This window comes from Puma concolor, chromosome D3, assembly GCF_028749965.1.
Source record: "Puma concolor isolate L17-30 chromosome D3, mPumCon1.1.hap2, whole genome shotgun sequence".
NCBI lineage: Eukaryota > Metazoa > Chordata > Mammalia > Carnivora > Felidae > Puma > Puma concolor.
In genome coordinates, this window is record NC_141678.1 from 787,496 (window position 1) to 804,476 (window position 16,981).

Consider the following 16,981-nt stretch of genomic DNA (forward strand, 5'->3'; position numbering starts at 1 on the left):
GTCCATGGTCTACGTGGGGGTGGAAGGCAACGGAACATTCTATGCAGCTCACTTGAGCGTGGAGGCAGAAACTCAGACTGTCTGAGCTGCTGGACAGTTAGTGCTGACCCCACCTGGACCGGACCCATGCGCCCTGAGGTGTGTCCATGCACTTTCCATGTGCCCTGGGGACACCCGAGGAATCCTCGCTGTGGTCGTTCTCCCTGGGCGCGCCATCATGGCTCACGCGTGCGTGTGCATGTTGCGACGCGTGTCAGGGTGTGCTCTGGGCCTCTGTCACGTGAGCGCCTGGGCATCCTGTCCAATGGGTGTCCCACCGCACGCCACGTGTGCACCTAGGGGACCTGACAGAGCCACCTGTCCCCATGCGTGTGGCCGTGCCAACAGCTCGTCTGTGCTTAGGGCTCTCACCCTCCCGTAGCCCCTCACGGGTCTCACTGTGCCTGCTGGCACTGCTTCTGAAGAACCTGGGGGAGGGAGCGGCTGCCTTTCCGCCTGTGTGGGTGTCCCTCCTCCGTGGAGAAGGACATGAGGGTACTCCCTTCCATCGTGCTGCACGCACTCCACGGGGGTTCAGAACGCACGCCCAGTAAGCAGGGCAAGCTAAACAAGGGGCCGTGGACAGGCTGGGCACTGGGGCTGGGGCGCCCCAGTCATGTGAGTGAGCACCACCAATGCAGGGCCATGCCTCGGGACCCCATGGGCAGGCAAGGGTGCCAGGAGTGGGGTGGGGGCCGCAGTCTCCTCCGGGGCGGCCACAGGACCAGCTGGGTGACCGTCTCAAGTGCTGAATGGCACCGCAAGTGTGGGTCACACGACACAAGGCGGGAGCTGTCCAACCAGTGCTTGCCGTGGTATTAGCCCATTACACGGACAAGAAAGTGGAGGCTCAGAAGCTAAAGGGACTTGCTTGCAGTCGTGTGGCCCAGAGGCAGGAGCCAAGCACTAGGACCTGGGGGTCCGCTGGGCCGGCAGGGCAGGCAGGACAGAGGCGTCCCTGCATCCCAGCAGCGGGAGGCCTGGGACTGTATGGGGGGTGAGGTTGACGGCACATTTGCTCACTGAGGTTACTTCTGTACAACTCAGGTGCCACCACAGCCCCACCTGCGTACAGATGGGGAAACTGAGGCAGAGTAGGTGAGTGGGTGAGGGGGCTCTGGAACCCATGGTCTCCATCTGACCCCTCTGGTCAGGACCCCAAGCCGGGGACGCCCTCATGGCAGCTGGGACAGGGCTGGGTATCACACAGTATCACCCTGCAAAGGGCTCCGGGCCACTGTGGCCCAGAAAGTCACAGTGAGCCTGTGATTAATTATGCACGATAGCTGGATGGGGACCCTGAAAATCCCATTCTTGTTTACTCAGCTAATTCATTTTTATGAGTATTTAGGCTTTAAAGCAAAACAAAGCACTAATTACCCAATTAACGAGCAATTAAGTTACTGCAGCCTAATAGCCCGAGTGCGGACGGCCTCCACGGGCTGATGGTGAGCGAGACCCACTTAGCGGAGACGCGCAGCTGGAGCTGCGCAGGCGCGCGTGGGAGGGGGGAGGCGGGGCCACGTTCCCTGAGCAGGGGGGGTCATCGAAGGCGGGGCTGCCTCCCCTAGGCCGCACCCCTAGGCAGCCCCGCGCGGCCCCTCACAGCCAAGAGCGGTGGGAGGGAGCCCCAGGCTGTTCCCGCCCAGGGAGTCTGCGTCTCGGGTGCAATGGGGAGCTCCGGGCGGCCTCCCATCTGGAGGCCTCCTCACGGGCAGCGGCGGGCAGTGGGCTCTTTGGGGCCCTGAGAGACAAGTGGGCTGGCGTTCTGTCTCCTGCTCCCAGGCCTCCTTGGAGACCTGGCTGGGAGCAGTCACCAAGGTGACAAGTGTGGGGCCTGGTGGCAGCCTGGGACCATCCCTGAGCCCCAAGTCTGAGCTGAGGCAGGAAACGCGGCAGCTTCTGAGCAGCCAACTGCGCGAGCCCACATCAGCGAGGAAAGTCCGGCCACAGGGCGCCAGGCAGATCCAGCACCCGGTCAGAGGGGAAGCCAGACCCCAAGCCTCTGAATCTCAAGAGGACCCGGGGCAACATTCTGATCCTTCCACTGCTTGGCCCATGACCCACCTGCTGCCCCTGGACAGAACCCAGACAGCGCAGGCCTGGAACAAATTCATGGATGGACGGATGCCTGGATGGACGGATGGAAAACTTAGCGTGGTGCACCCAGTACCCACGTGGAGCAGGCAGGGGACAGATGCCCGGATGGACGGATGACTGAACGGAGGCATGACCTGGGCTCTGACCGCTGATGTCTGAACTATCCTGTCCTCCTCCCGCTCCTGATGCAGGGTCTCAAGGGGATGGCACTCCTGAGGGATTCTGGGTTTCCCAGTGGGGGCCAACCTACAACACCACTGTGCAAAACACAAATTACTTTTAATATTCCCTCGTTGCAGTTCCCTAAGATCTCGAGGAGAGCTGGGCGTTGTTTCGTGGGATAGTTTGTCTGAGATCGCCTACCAGGGCAGAGGATGCTCGGGTGGTGCCCCAGGGTGGTGGCAGCATTGGGGACACTGCTGCCTGTACGGACCGAGGCCTGGCGCCCCGGTTGCTGCCTGCTCTTGGTCGCCATCTCCCGTCATAGCCGGGGTGGCCCTGTCCCTCTCGGGAGTCCGAGCCCCAACAGGGCCAAACCTGCCTGCCCGTGCACCCCGCTGCGCCCCGCACTGGGCCCCTCTGTTCCCACCGGCAGCTCCTTCTCCCCACAGGTGTCGAGGGCCCCTTGCTAACCCTGCCTCCCCTACCTGCAGGCCACGTTGTGAGTGTAATAACGCACGTACGCGCGTGCCTGCACACTCACGCTGACACACACACACACACGTCCCCGTGGAACACCCTCCCCCAGTGTGCTCAGTGGCACCTCTGGACCCCGGCCCGACAGCCCCTCCACGTTCTCTCCCCGTCCCGCTGTCCCATGGCCCCCATGAGAGCGGGGGTTCCTGGGCTTCCTCCAATCCCCTGACCACAGGGCCTGGAGCCGCCCCCCGCCCGCACTAAGCGCTCAACAAACACCTGGGATGGCAAACAGCCCCACCTCACGATCAGGTCCCTGCTCACCTCTCCCGAGCCTCAGGGGGATGGCGGGGACCCTCTGCTCCCGCCTCAGGGGCCTTGCCAGTCCCTCAGGTCCGTGTCTTCCTCCGTGCCCACGGCCGGCACAAACCCCCTCTTCCTGTCCCTCGTTAGCGGCTCCCCCGCCAGCCCTCGCGGGGCTGGCATCATTAACGAGCCCGTGTCAGAGGAGAATAAAAGATGGGCCGCAGCCCCGCCGCACACGGCTGACCTTTCGCGGCGTCGACTGTATTAATATATTCTCGTGTTGTCAGACTCAAAGCGCTAACTGTCTCATGAATTATTTATCAACACAAAAAGTCTCAACCAGAACAGCGTTAACATTAATTCCTAACCTCCTGTGCCCTCGCAGCCCCGCGTGTCCCACATAATTGAATCTCCCAGAGGCCCGGCCTGTCGCCCTCCCTCCAGCCACGGCTCCCGCGTGTGTGGCTGCCGCCCGGAGGCGTCCTTGTGGGCCTGTGCAGAGAGTCTGTGTCCGGCCTCTGGGGGCAGGGCTGGGGCCTGGTCACGGGGCAGACGGGAGTCCCAGGACTTGGCACCAAACTGCCCCGGGGCAGTTACGCGCCCAGTGGCTCCGAGCAGGGTCCCGGGCAGAAGGCGGACCCTCCCGGGCACCCGCCTGGAGGCCGGACGCAGGAATGGGGAACCGAAGCGCAGGGCCTGGCAGAGGCGGGAAGCCACGGTGACCTACAGCTGAAGGGAGGGCAGGGGCTGCCCGCACCCCAGGCCAGGCGGGCAGGGAGTGTGCCAGCCTCCCTGCCCCTCTGAGGTGTCCCGCGTGCTGGGGGGCGGGGCACAGGCACGGGGGCTGCAATGGCCCCCACAAGCCTTCCTGGAGTCCACACCATGTGTAGTCCCAGCCAAGAGGACACTGCAGAGTGACCATAGTGTCCGAGGCTCACACTCCCCCGGCCAAATGTCCCCAAGTGGCCCGAGTGGGTGCCCTGGAGTCCACAAGGCAGCGAGGGGACAGCTGGAACATGTGTGGCCCGTGGTGGGGCCTTCCCTACAGAGAGCAGGTAGGAAGATAGACTCTGCGAGGCCTGGAGTTTTTGGGGACGGGGTGCAGGGGACACACGGGATGGCTTCTCCTAGCAGTCCCTGCAAACTGACCGGGGCAGGCTCCAATCCATGGCCCACCCGTGTGCCAGACCCCCACCTGCCCAGTTAGGGGCGTTCTGTCAGCTGCTCCCCGAGGCCGGAGGGCTGGGCACCTGCCCTCAGGCTCTCCCCCTGTAGTGGGGCTGAAGCCTCTTTTATGCGCCTGTTGCCAGTTTGAAATATGACAATGGGGGAGGAAGTTTTAAAGACGGTTGGAAAACGTCACAGAGACAAGCCAGTTTCTCACAAACGTACGCTCTCCCGACACTAAATCCGGCCCTTGCTCTGACAGAAGCACGAGGGCCGTGACACAACTGTGTGACCCCCGAGGCACAGACAACTGTGCTCAGGGTTCCAGGCCCCCAGCTGGAGGGCCCTGATGCCTCCCAGAACCCAGCCCCTCTTGCCGACAGTGCCCCACCCTTCATGGAGCCATGTGCCCAGAGAAGTGCCAATGGGCTGCACGTGTTTGGGCTGCTGGGACAAGCCTTGCCTGAAGCCAGCACCCCTTTTGGCCCCATGAGCCGGCTAGGCCCCCTCAGCTTCCACGTGGCCCTTTCCTTCTAGCTCTCTGTCCGGACCTTGACCTTGCCCCCCGCCTGGCACCCCGTGCTTGCCCCTCTCTGAGTGAGGGTCTCCTACCGGTGGCCAATACTGTGTGAAAGCACCTGTCGGGTCTGCTTTCTCCTGCCGTCTGCCCAGAAGGGCAGGCACCAGAGATCTGCCCTGCTTGCACCCTCGGTGCGGGGGAGCTCCCGGGGCCACCGTCACGGACGCGCAGAGCTCCAGAACCGTGCGCACTCGGAGATGGCATAGGAACAGCAAACACTTTCTCTGTCTCTGTGGCCCTGTAGGGCTCCCGCCCTGGCCCTCTCCCAGAGAACACTGAGGCCCCCAGCCCCAGGGCAGCATCACGCTCCTCCCCTGCAGTGTAGACCCTGGCCTGACCTTACCCAGCTGGCCCTTCCCTCTAGGACAGGGCTCTGTGGCGCTGTGGAGCGCGGGGAGGAATGCGAGCAGGGGCCGTCCCTGTCCCCCATCCCGGCGCGCAGGAGCCACACGTGACCCTTGCAGGCAGCTCTGGCGCAGTCCCAGCAGGACGGCAGGTGCTGATGGCAGGTGCTGCCCACGGCTCCAGGTCCCAGGGCTGGGGGCAGAGGCGCTCATGGCCGTCCTGGGCTGTGCTGCCCTGACCCGACGGTGACCGACCAGCTCAGCACACACGCAGCACTGCTCCGTGAGTGGGGGTGGCGGGCAGAACACTGGCGGTGGTGGGGGTGGACCCTCCAGGGGGACTGTTCCTTCCCACCTCCAGCATCTGGCAGGACAAAGAAGTGGGGGTGGGAAGTTTCTCTGTCCAGCAGGGTGAGTCCCCAGAAACCCGGGAAGGGGAGGGCATGCAACCCTGGTGTGCCTGGGGCACACCCTGCCCTGGCTAGGCTGACCTCACCTGGGACAGCAGAGCAAGGGGACCAGGCCCAGGCTACCTGCAGAAAATGGCCACAGAGAGACGAGGTACAGAAATGTGCCCACGTGACTGTCCAGGCAGGTAGAACCTGTCAGACACACACAGTTACCTTCAGAACCTGCTCGTACAAGATAAAGTCGGAGATTGAGGGCCCTCCCCTCTACCCGGGCACCCCTCCCCCTCTACCCCGGCACCCCCTCTGCCCGTATCTTTCCTAAGACCATTCGCCAGCAACTAAACTACTGGGTAGGTCGCCTGTTCATCATTTCATCCTCTGTCCTGTCCTTGCCCTACCTGGGAGTGCACAGCACTTCACTGCCCTGCCCCCTTCCAGGAACGTCCTGCTACCTGGCTCCGGGAGTGGGGCCTGCAGCCCTGGGGCACAGGAAGGGAGCTCGGGAGCAGAGGCCCCTAAGGCCACGCCCCTCCCGGTGCCCCATCCACAGACTGCACAGCAATAAAGGGCCAGCCTGGCTGTTCTGGGTCAAACCCTCATCAGCTTCCACATCAGGGTCGGCTTCCCCGGGAACACAATCTTGGAGGTACCCTAGGGCCACGTTCGGAATCTCACAACCAGCCTGAGAAAGTGGCCCTGCCCAGCTGGGGCTGATACCCCCTGACCCAGCCGGGCTGAAGCGCGGGGTGACAGGCGCCCGGGACACAGGGGCTCTTCACCCACCCACAGGGAGGGGCCTCCGTGTTCTACCAGCTGGACACACGTGGGCCACGGCTGCACCCCAGGGCCCTAGGCAGTGGGCTGAGTGAATGAAGGGTGGGTAGACAGTGGATCCTCTGAAAAGAGACACCAGGCACTGGCTGGGGCTGCGTCACAGGGAAGGACACTGTGCTTAGTGCACACCCCCACCGTCCCCGCCGTCCCCCGAGCAGCGGCTCAAGGACTGCCCTGTGCTCAGAGGTCGTTAGGAGAATGCAGCTCCCTGACTCCAGGGACAGGCTGACTGGTTTTTATTGCTTTTGTACAAATTACGGCCGCTCAGAAGTGGCCCAAGGAGCAGGGTGATGGATGTCGTAAACCTGCCTCGTAAAGACACAGCCCGCGCTGTTCGGGGGCAGCCACTCCTGGGGAGCGAGCAGGTCTCAGGACGGCTTGGGACACCCCGGGCACCTCTCCGCCAGCTCCCCCAAAGAGGACAGCCGGCCGGAGTTCCGCTGCACGTGTCCGCCCACCCTCCAGCCATCTGACACCTCACTGGGACCCAGGTCCACCCCATCTCATGCTACACCCCACCTTTAACCACAGATGGCCCTGGCTCGAGGAGGCAGAGCCGGTAAGCGGCCTGCATGCACCGGTCAGTTACCTCGAGCTCTGTCCCTGGTCCCCGGGGGGGGGCCACCTGCTTGGCCCCAGCAAGCACAGGGCCCACCTGGACTCAGCACCCGGAAGGCACGACGGAGGGCGGGACACCACCCACAGAGCCAGGAGCTACCACCACTGTCCCGGGAGGAAGTGGTGGCCCAAGGCCACAGGGGGACCCCACGCGTGTGCTGAATCACACACACGTGGCCCTCCGTGTGGCCCTGCTGCTGTTTTGGCCGGAGCTCGGGTCAGCCTCATTCACAGCCACACAGGGCTCGGCACGCTGCAGGCACTCGCAGACGTCGGCTGCAGGCGCTAGCTGCCTCGTGCACGCGCACGCCTGTCTTCGCCGGCACAGACCTGCTGCGCCCCCGCCCCCGGGGAAGGAGAGGCCGGGTCGGAACGGGTGAGGGGTGTGTGTGCCCATCAGCCTGTGTCCGCTCACAAAGCGTGGGCACCCTCCTGCCGAGGAAGGGGGCCTCGGTCCCGCCCCTTGAGTCCAAGTGGCTCTCTGGTGACGAGAGAGGGTGTGGAAGCCACACCGCCTCCCCACACCTCCTCCCGGCTCTCGCTAAGGCGCCCTAATGCCGTGAGGAGGCCGAACCGGCCCACGCGGGGGCCACACAGGGAAGCCCACAGCGGGGGAGCGGAGGCCCAGGCAAGGGAGTGGTCTTTCCACACTGAGCCCCTCCGGGCTTCCTCAGCAACTGACGGGCACCGGCCCGCCACCAGCTGGGGCCCTGCCAGGTGCTCTCAGGTCTGCCCGGCTGCCCAGGCACTGAGGTGAAGAGGACAGCCTGGGGCACAGCACAGTCCGAGGCAGCCTGCCCCCACGGCCCGGCCCGTGGCAGGAGGTGCTGAGACCGGCGGTCCGTAGCCCAACCAAAGTCTTACAGTCAGTTTCCAGAAATCCCCCCAAGGCGATCAGGCCAAGCGGCTAGTTCCACCCTGCGTGAGGGGCTACTGCCCTGGCAGGTCTAGCAGGTGGGGCGCTACTCAACCCAGATGAGCCGGCTCTCCCACACACACCCCTCCCCTCCCGGCTGCCTGGCCTGGCAGACACCCCTTCCTCCCCATCCTGCCCGGAGTCCAATTAGAGCCTCGCCTGGACCCTCCTGCAGGTGGGGACCCCTCCCGCAGCAGCGGCCGCCCCGCGCCTCTTCACACACAGAGGTGGGCCCCTCCCACGGCAGGGCCGTGGCCCCGGGGGCTCCCGGTGCCACTGGCGTGGTGCAGACGCCTCCCCTGCCGCACCACGTTCACCTTCCTACCGCCTTCGCACCGCTGCGCTCACCGCCTCCACCTGGGAGTGGTACTTATCTGCTCTAGTCACTGTCTTCTCTGCGGCACCGTGAGGCCCGCGGGGCAGGGACATTGGCCATTCGGTTCCTTCCCAGCACCAGTGACGGGTGCAGAACAGACTATAAGCGCTCGTCGAGGGGGGACAACGCGCAAGCACCTTTGTGGGCCGGGAGAATCGCCCGAGCCCGAGCCCGAACCGAGGACGGAACAGGCTTGGGAGCCCCAGCGGGCGGGGGGCGGGGCCGGCGAGCGAGGAGCGGGACAAGGTGCCGGGCAGACGGCTCCCTCTTGATGGTGACAGACCAGAGCAGGCCTGGCCGGCCGGCTGCGCTCCGCGTCTCGGCTGGGCCCCTCAGTGGGTACCTGGGGGGGCTCTCTGACCCCCCGCGCCTCAGTGTCCTCACCTGGAGGTTGGGGGGGGGGTCATCGCCATGGCAACAATGTCCACCACGGAGAGACCTGAGACCTGCCTGGCTGATGGCCTCACCTGTCGGGGCTCTGCCAGGCCCCCCATACCTCTGTGAGCACAGACCCCTTCCAGAACATTCTGAGCACCGACCACCACACTCACTCGGGATGCAGAGGGCAGGGCCGGCCTCCCGGCCTCAGTAGCCATCTGGACCCTCGCTGCTCTCTAATAAAGGAAACCCCAAGTCCCTGCTGGGGAGGGAGATGGGTCATCATGCTCTCAGTTGCAAGCAGCCAAATTGAGAGAATTCCTTTCCAACTAATTTCATGGCACTAGCATCTGATGGTGAGCCGGGGAGGCTGCACCAGGCTTTCGGGACAGGAGCTGTTGAGGATGGGCAATAACTGGGGATTCGCTGGGGTAAGAACCTCACAGAATTAAGCCCCTTTAAGTCCAGTCTATAAGCACCTAGTGCAAGGACGCTGTCAGGGATGGGCAAAGACGGACACGAGCCCTGCTGAGGCCTCAACTGCAGACACACCCGAGCGGCAGGGGCCACGGGTCACACACAGGCACGTGCGGCCCGCCTGCAGTCAGCCACACACAAATGGGACGCATCTGTGCCACACCTGGCACTTACACACGGCTCACGGAGAAACACGAGACACCTCTAGGTGCTGGTGTGCACAGCCACACGGAGAGACCACCTGCCAGACACATGTCAACACACAGGGGGACGTGGCACACACCCTCCTCTCACCGAGAGCCACACGGAGCTGCACACAAGGCAAGGGCACGCAGAAGCCACACGACCTACCCACTGAAACGCCACGCACACGCCCGCACACGCACACGCTCAAGGGTCCAGGGTCGTCCCATGACACACACACCCTCACATGTATGCGCTCAAGTGCCCAGGGTCCCATGATGCACACACACAAGCTCAAGAGTCTAGGGTCCCATGGCACACACCCGCACACGCACACGTGTCCAGGGGTCCCATGTTGCTCATGCCCACACACGCACACACTCAAGTGTCCAGGGTCCCATGACGCACACACCCGCACACACACAAGCCTAAGTGTCCAGGCTCCCATGGCGATGCCCGGATCCAGAGGCAGGGCTGCAACCCCTCTGCCCACTCCAGCTGGCCCAGCCCTCACACCCCTGGCGGGCATTGCCAGCACCACAGACGGCCCTGAGGGCCCGAGGCACGCAGAGATCTGGGTGCTGAACTCACTGTGTTTTCCAGGCCTGGGCCTGGCCACCCACCCGCCCCACTCTGCCTGCTCCTACTGGACGAGGGTCACCTGGGTCAGTTCCGGCTCCCCGGGGCCAGAGACACCTCTGCTTCGGGGAGGATGGGGCCAACCACCCACACCCTGCAGGGCCCACAGGCACGTGCCAGGGACCAACACACACACCCACTCACACCAGGGCCTAGTGCACACATCTGCACGTCCCAGGGCCTGGCGTGCACACACAGGAACCCCTACGGCCCCAGCAGCAGGCGGAGCCTGTCCCTGCCGCCACCTGTCACTCCCGTGCAACAGCCGTGCGGGGTTAAGTTGCAAGCAGCTGGCACCTTAATTATGGGTTCTTCTCCAGGAAACATTCAAAAAAGCTCTTTGGGGAGAAGACCGTGAATGACGCACGCAATCTGGGAGCAGAAGGGCTGTCCAGTGGCTTGGCAAGGAAGCTCAGGGCAGGGAGACCCCAGCAGCCCAGGGGGACTTAGACATAGAAGGAGGCTCCAAATGGGGCATCCCTGGGCCTAGCCTCTCTAGGGGGCCCTCTGGGACCAGCCCACATCCCTCACCTCACCTGCTGGTGGGGGTTCTGGTCCCTCACTCTCTCTGATCCCGACCACAGCACGTTACTGCCAGCTGCCCCCATACCACAGGCCCACTGGCCCTGTCCCTCACCGGAGCCCAGTGCCTGCACAGCTCCTGGTCAGAGGCTGCGTGCTCAGCGTGGTCACCTCTGAGAGTGGCTGGGACATGGGGACTGCCCAGGCCCGTGGAAGGAGGAGGCTGTCACCCGTGGCTGTGACTGGGGGCAAGGGAGTCACGGCTGCCTGAGGAGGGCAGGGTTCCCCCAGAGAGACGCCCCTCTGGCGTCTGGATGCGACCACCACCCAGAAGCGTACGGCCCTCATGGGCAAAGCTGGAAAGCACCACACCTGATCCGGGTCGGAACCCGAAGGCATAGCCGCCCGGGCGGCAGACCCTGAGTTGGATGGCCGGGGGTCAAGGGAGGGCCAGGGGTGCGGGGTGGCCCTGCCACACAGCGAGTCAGCGGGTTGATGACACCCTATAAAAAGCCGCTGTGATTTATGTAACCAGCCCAGCAGGCCCTGGAACTCTGGAACTCGCAGTAAATCAGGGGCTGCAGCGATGAGGCGGGCGGAGCCCCGGCCCCGCCCTCCAGTGAGCCCAAATGGCCGTAAATCTGCAGAAATGGCTTTTACGGAGCTCTGGGTTTTATGGTGTCATTAACGTTCCTCCTGACACTTAAGGGGAAATGAAATGAACTCGTGAGGACCGGGCAGGGGCTGCTCCCCTGGACCAGGGGCAGAGTAGGGGTCCCCACACAGCTGGAGCCATTCGGCAAGGCCAGCCCCTCCTGCCCTTGGCCCCGAGCAGAGCTAAGGCCAGAGGGCTGCCTGCCAGCACGGCTGTGGTGCGGGGAGTCGAGTCCCCGGGGGAGGGGGGAGCAGTCACTCAGGCCCCAGGGCCCTTCACTCCAACTGCTTCCTGGCAGGCCTCCAGAGGCAGGGTCTCCCCCGCCCCTATTCCCTGAGGAGGTCTCTCCAGGGCAGGGCCCTGAGCGGGCGTGATGTTCCCTCCCCATCTTGGCGGCTCTGGCCCCACCCCAGCCCGGTACCAAGTTACCCCCAGCCCCGCTGCAGGGCCAGGACCATCCTGACATCTCTCCAGCCCCAGGGGAAGCATTCGGGACAGTCGGGGGCTCCAGGGAGATGTGGCATGCAGGGCACAGACGGCAGAGGAGAGGCGACGGACTTACCGAGTAGCCCCGGCCGGAGACCGCCTGTGCAGAGCTCTGTGCGGAAGGAAGGACAGTCAGTGAGAGGGTCAGGGCCCCAGAACCGCTGCCCACCCCGCCCCCAGGACCACTCCCTCCACCCAGGACCTGAGCCTTCGGAGCCCCCGTCCCTGGGTGCAGATGCTGTGACTCCAAGCTGCAGGGGAGGGTAGAGCAGAGCATCACGGAGCCCCAGGAGCCTGGTGCTGTGCCTGAGCACCGAACTCTCCTCAGGAGACTCGGATTCCCCGCGTGCCCTCAGTGATGGGCTCCGCCCTCCGGCACATGTCCAAGAGGCCCCCCACCCCCTCTCACAGCTTGTAGCCTCGGGAATGCGGGGAGGCAGGCCCCTCCTGGGGCCCAGTCTGCAGCCCCACGACCCTGTGTCCAGGCTGGCCTGGTCCTTACCACCCCCAGCCTCCCAGAGTCCTGGCAAGGGAGCTGGACCGGTAGCCTCGGGGTCAGGGAAGTGAGAGTTCAGGACCAGCTGTGCCTGGAGGCCAGCGGCCACGCAGGGAGATCCCCGGGGGTGACCCCAACAGAACTTGACGGAGCGTGGGGCAGCCGCGTGGGGAGGCGCGTTCCAGGAGTACACAGGCTGGCAGGATGGGGGACAGGGCACAGGAGAGGGCGGGCCGGGGGGACGTGGGGTAGGTGTAGCGCGTGCGCGAGGGGCGCGTGCGCGGCAGGCCAGGCAGGCTGGCTGGAACCCGCACACCAGGGTCCAGAGCGCGCTGCAGGGGACGGGGGACGCGGGGGGGGGGGGGGGGGGGGGACCTGACTGCAGATTCCTCGGGGAGGGTGGGTGAACACGGGGGAAGCGAGGTCCCCTCCTAGTGCAGCCCAGCCTGCACCGCTTTGCACAAAGCAGCCTCGGCTGGGGCTCTGGGACCCTTCCTAGCCCCGGCAGGCCCTTGCCAGGTCCTGGGGGAGGGCCACCCCCAAGCCCCGCTAACGGGGCGGGGGCGGGCGGGGTGCTGTTGACTGCCCTGGAGCCTGTGCCCTCAGGGCCGCCCCTACTGTGCTCAGAATCCGTCTTCACTGGTCCCGCCAGCAATTAGAGTCCGAAGTAGGGCAGCCCTGGGCCCCAGACAATTACCAGCCTATTTTCCCATCTTGTGGCGACAAGCTTCTCAGAGCTGGGCAATTAGGCCCTCCTCCAGGCCTCCCCCTGCTGGCCGCGCCCCCCCACCCCCGCCCCTTTTGAGATGATAATGAGAGAGGCGAACTCCATTCAGTCACCCAGAAACCAGGCCCTGGCCGCCCCGCATCTGCAGCTGAGGGTCCAGGAAGACAAAGGCCTCTGGGAGGGGGAGGGGCTTCCTCCAGGGACCCCCATCCCCCTGTCCCCATCCCAGTTCCTGCTGTGCCCACCCACCCCCTCCTCCAGGTGGCTGTGGCCAGGGAGCCAGGGAGACCCAGGAGGGTGCCCAGACCCCTACTGCCTGCCAAGTCCCAAGTGCAATCTCTGCGTGTGGCCAGGGTCGCCCCCATACTATGCCTGAGGCCCGGGGACCTGTCCTCTGGGACACCGTCTGTCCCCCAGATCAGGCACTGAGTGTGCCTCCGCGGGGCACCGTGCTCCCAGGGGGCCCGAGGCTGCCTCAGCACCAGAAGCATCTCCCACTGCTGTCCCCCCACAGACCCGCCTCCCTGCCCACCACCTGCCCAGCCTCACCCGCGGGAGAGGGCGGCCCCGCGGAAGAGGGGCCTCCCCTGCGGCTCCTGCTGGGGCCTAATCGGCGTTCCTCATTTAAACCCCTCCTAGTGGGGAAGTCCTAATTAGCGAGAAATCACGTTTTAATGAAGGCAAAATGCTAACTGCAAAGGCAAAGCCCTCTCGTGAGCCTCTCGGGGTCCTAAGCACGCAGCCTGCAGCGTCTGCTGAAGGTGGGGGGCACCCAAGAGACTCGGGAGCGAGCGGCTGAGCAAGTGGCTGGGGCACTCACGTCACTGAGCTGGTCCCGAGAACTGCTCCTCCGGGAGCTGGTGGCTTCGTGGAAGCTGTCATCCCCACTGTGGCGGTCGCCCCCTCTGGACGCTGTGGCCTTCATCTGGGGACAGGGAGAGGCAGGCTCAGCAAACACAGACCCACCCTCTGCCTGTGGGCTCCTCACCCCTGTCCTGCCCTGCTCACCCACACAGGGTCCCTGGCCACCACCCAGGGCGAGGGCAGCGGGGACAGAGCTAACCATTTACTACTCAGAATGGAGAGAAACACACAGAAGAGCAAGCGCCAGCCCCGTCCCCTTTCCCGGAAACCGCGGGCCATCCTGCCCCATCTCACTACACCAGGGAGCTGGTCACCGGGCCTCCAGGACAGACCAGGGCAGCTCACCCACCCTCTCTGCGTCCACGCCCACCACGGCGGTCCCAGGGCACCACCAGCTGGGTGTGTGCGGGCCACGCCCCACCGCGGGACCCCGGCCAGGCCTAGACCTCCCTGCGCCTCAGGCAGACAGCACCCCGCGGCAGGACGGCTGCTTTGTCATACGCTGTCCAGCGTCCCGTCCCCCCCCCCCCCCCCCGGCCTGTGGTGCTCAGCTCTCTGCTTCTCCCCCAGAAGCCCTGATGAGACGTTTGTGCCCACTTCACAGACGACCGAACCAAGCCCCGAGAGGTTAAGGAGACCCGGAATTTTCGCTATTTTTTTTTGCTTGGAGATAACGTCAAACCTCACAGAGCCGTGGCAATGAAGACATCACAGCCCCGACCCTGACCTCCTACAGCCCCGAACCATCTGGCCCAGCTTTCCTGGGCTCCTGACTGCCCTCTCAGCCTCCCTGACTCGCTAGCTGGGGTCTGCCGTCCCACCACCTCCCTACCCCTCCAGCCTCCCGGTTCTGGAACATCCCGGCAGCCCTGTCCTCTGTGTCAGTGTGTGGGACACACGCTGACCGCACCTCGTCTGCGTGCCTGGTGGTTCACCATCCGGCCGACCCCTCCCCCTGGTGCTGTTCAAGACCCTGTGGGACAGTGTGGGGACGCCGCAGGGCATGTGAACGTCCTACCCTCCTCTTTGCCTCCAGGCCTCCCAGCCCAGTACCGGCGCCCTCCAGGAGCCCTCAGAACCCGCCTCCCGACCAGGGTCAGGGGGCCCTGGCCAGGATCCAGAGCCTACAGCCGGCCCTCTCGTCTCAAGCACCCTCCAGCCTGGAGACCCCGACTGGGCCAAAGGTCAGGACGGGACTGCAAGGTGCACTGTCTGTGCTCTGAAATATTCCTGAGTCCCAGGGAAGCTCCCTCAGGCCTGGACCCCTCCTCCTGCAGACCCCACGCCAGGCTCAGCCTCTCTCAAGGCTTCTCCTCAGAGCCCTGGCTCCCCAGGGCCACCCCAGGTCCCACGATGGGGGTGCAGCCCCCCAAAGCCACAGGCCCCATGCTGTTGGCCAACAGAGCGTAAATGACAAGATGGAACTAGTATCCACAAGCCACAGCCTGGGGCCCAGGCCCAGGCCCAGGGGAGGCCCAGCCTCGCCAGCAGCCTCCCACCCTCCTTCCCCGAGCCAGGCCGAGGGCAGGGTCCTAGCCCCACCCCAGGCACGAGCCCCCGCCTCCCCTGCTCCATGCTGCTCAGCTGGGCAGTGAATGTACAGACCCTGGGCCAGAATGGCTTCTTCTGACTGTCGGCAAGCCTCAGTTTCCTCACCTGTGAAATGGGGAAGCCAACGGAGTCCCTCACACGTGCGGGGGAGGGTGGGGGTGGAGGGTGTGGGGGGTGGAGGAATCTGTCAGCCTGGGCCCAGGGCCAGCCCTGAGAAGCCACCAGGTGTCACTGTTGTCACCTGCAGGGCTCTAACTGCCCTGGACCCCAGGACAGACAGGGGACCCTCCTTTCTGCCTTGTTTGGGGGAGCCTCTCTAAGAAGCCAAGAGCCATAGTCCAGTGCTTCTCAAAGTGGGGTCCCTGGGCCTGCAGCATCAGCAACACCTGGGAACTCGTCAGGAACGCAAATACACATTTCCAGGTCCCACCCCAGGCTTACTGAATCTGAAATGCAAACCGTGTGCCATCAGGCCCTGTGGGAGACGCTGGTGTGGATCCAGCTGAGACTCATGGCCCTGATCATTAGTAATCACCCCCATGAGCCCAACACTCAATGCTGGGGGATAGCAGTTCAGGTTAGCTCGGGTCAGGGTCCCTGCCCCAGAAGAGAAGAGCTGAACCCTAAGACACTACAGGGACAGGAAAGGACCAACACAGGGCTGCCACGTACAGTTGCGAAGGCTGTTCACTGCACAAGTACAACTGGTTAGGGGAAAAGGGAAGGAGGGCCTATGTTACAACCCATACGCAGCTGAAATTTCAGGAAGGAGGATCCTGAATTCTACTTCATACACTCATACAGACTGTCTCCTCTCTCAGCTGGGCCCTAGAAAGGGTGCCTCAACCAGACTCCTCAGTGGTACCCTGCAGGAGGGGCAGGCTGGGTCTTTCACCCTTCCTCAGGTGGCCAGTTTTAGTTCTGAAAGCCCCATTTCCCAGAAAATCCTGCAAAACTGAGTCCTGCATCCTGGGAACCACCCCAATCCCAGACACAGTGGGATGGCTGGTCACCTACTTGTGTCCCCAGGTCAGGACCCCAAATAGCCCAAGCTGCAGTCTGGCTGTCCTGTAGCCCTGTCTGCTTCCCTAGCTGCTCAGAAACACCACTGGCCAATCATGCTAGGGGGTCAGGGTTGGCACACCTCTGTTTCCACCTGGAGCTGGAGAGATGAGATCAGAGTCCCTGGGCCTTCAAGTCCATGTCCAGGGCCAGAGGGTGCCCTGATTGCCCTGGGAGAGTAGGTGAGAGCCCCTGTGCCTGTGCCCACCACTGGGCCTTGTGGTCCATCCACTCATCCATCCATCCACCCATCAGCCCATCCCCCACCTAACCATCAATGCACCACCCATCTACCCATCCATTCTCCATTCACTTATCCATCCATCCATCCATCCATCCATCCATCCACCCACCCATCCACCCATCCATCTGTCCATCCATCCATCCGTCCGTCCATCCATCCACCCGTCCATCCACTCATCCGTCCACCCATCCATCCACCCGTCCATTACGTCTGTCCGTCCACCCATCCATCCATCCGTCCATCCATCCACCCATCCATCCGTCCATCCGTCCATCCACCCATCCGTCTGTCCGTCCGTCCATCCATCAGTCCATCCCCCATCTAGCCATCAATGCACCACCCGTCTACCCATCCATTCTCCATTTACTCAT

General features: G+C 64.1%; 1 protein-coding gene across 10 annotated transcripts in view; it reads right to left on the reverse strand.

The window, feature by feature from the left end:
* The window catches only part of FBRSL1 (fibrosin like 1), a 79,433-nt gene that overhangs the window by 34,541 nt on the left and 27,911 nt on the right, over positions 1-16,981 (reverse strand). For all 10 annotated transcript variants that reach the window (XR_015242139.1, XM_086681372.1, XM_086681370.1 and 7 more), the window contains exons 3-4: positions 13,710-13,814; positions 11,743-11,778 (exon numbers count right to left, since the gene is read on the reverse strand). Coding sequence is in view for 9 of the 10 variants with exons in the window: in XM_086681372.1 (XP_086537498.1) it covers positions 11,743-11,778; positions 13,710-13,814 (141 nt within the window). In the remaining variant the exon portion in view is untranslated. The remainder of the gene's footprint in view (positions 1-11,742; positions 11,779-13,709; positions 13,815-16,981) is intronic.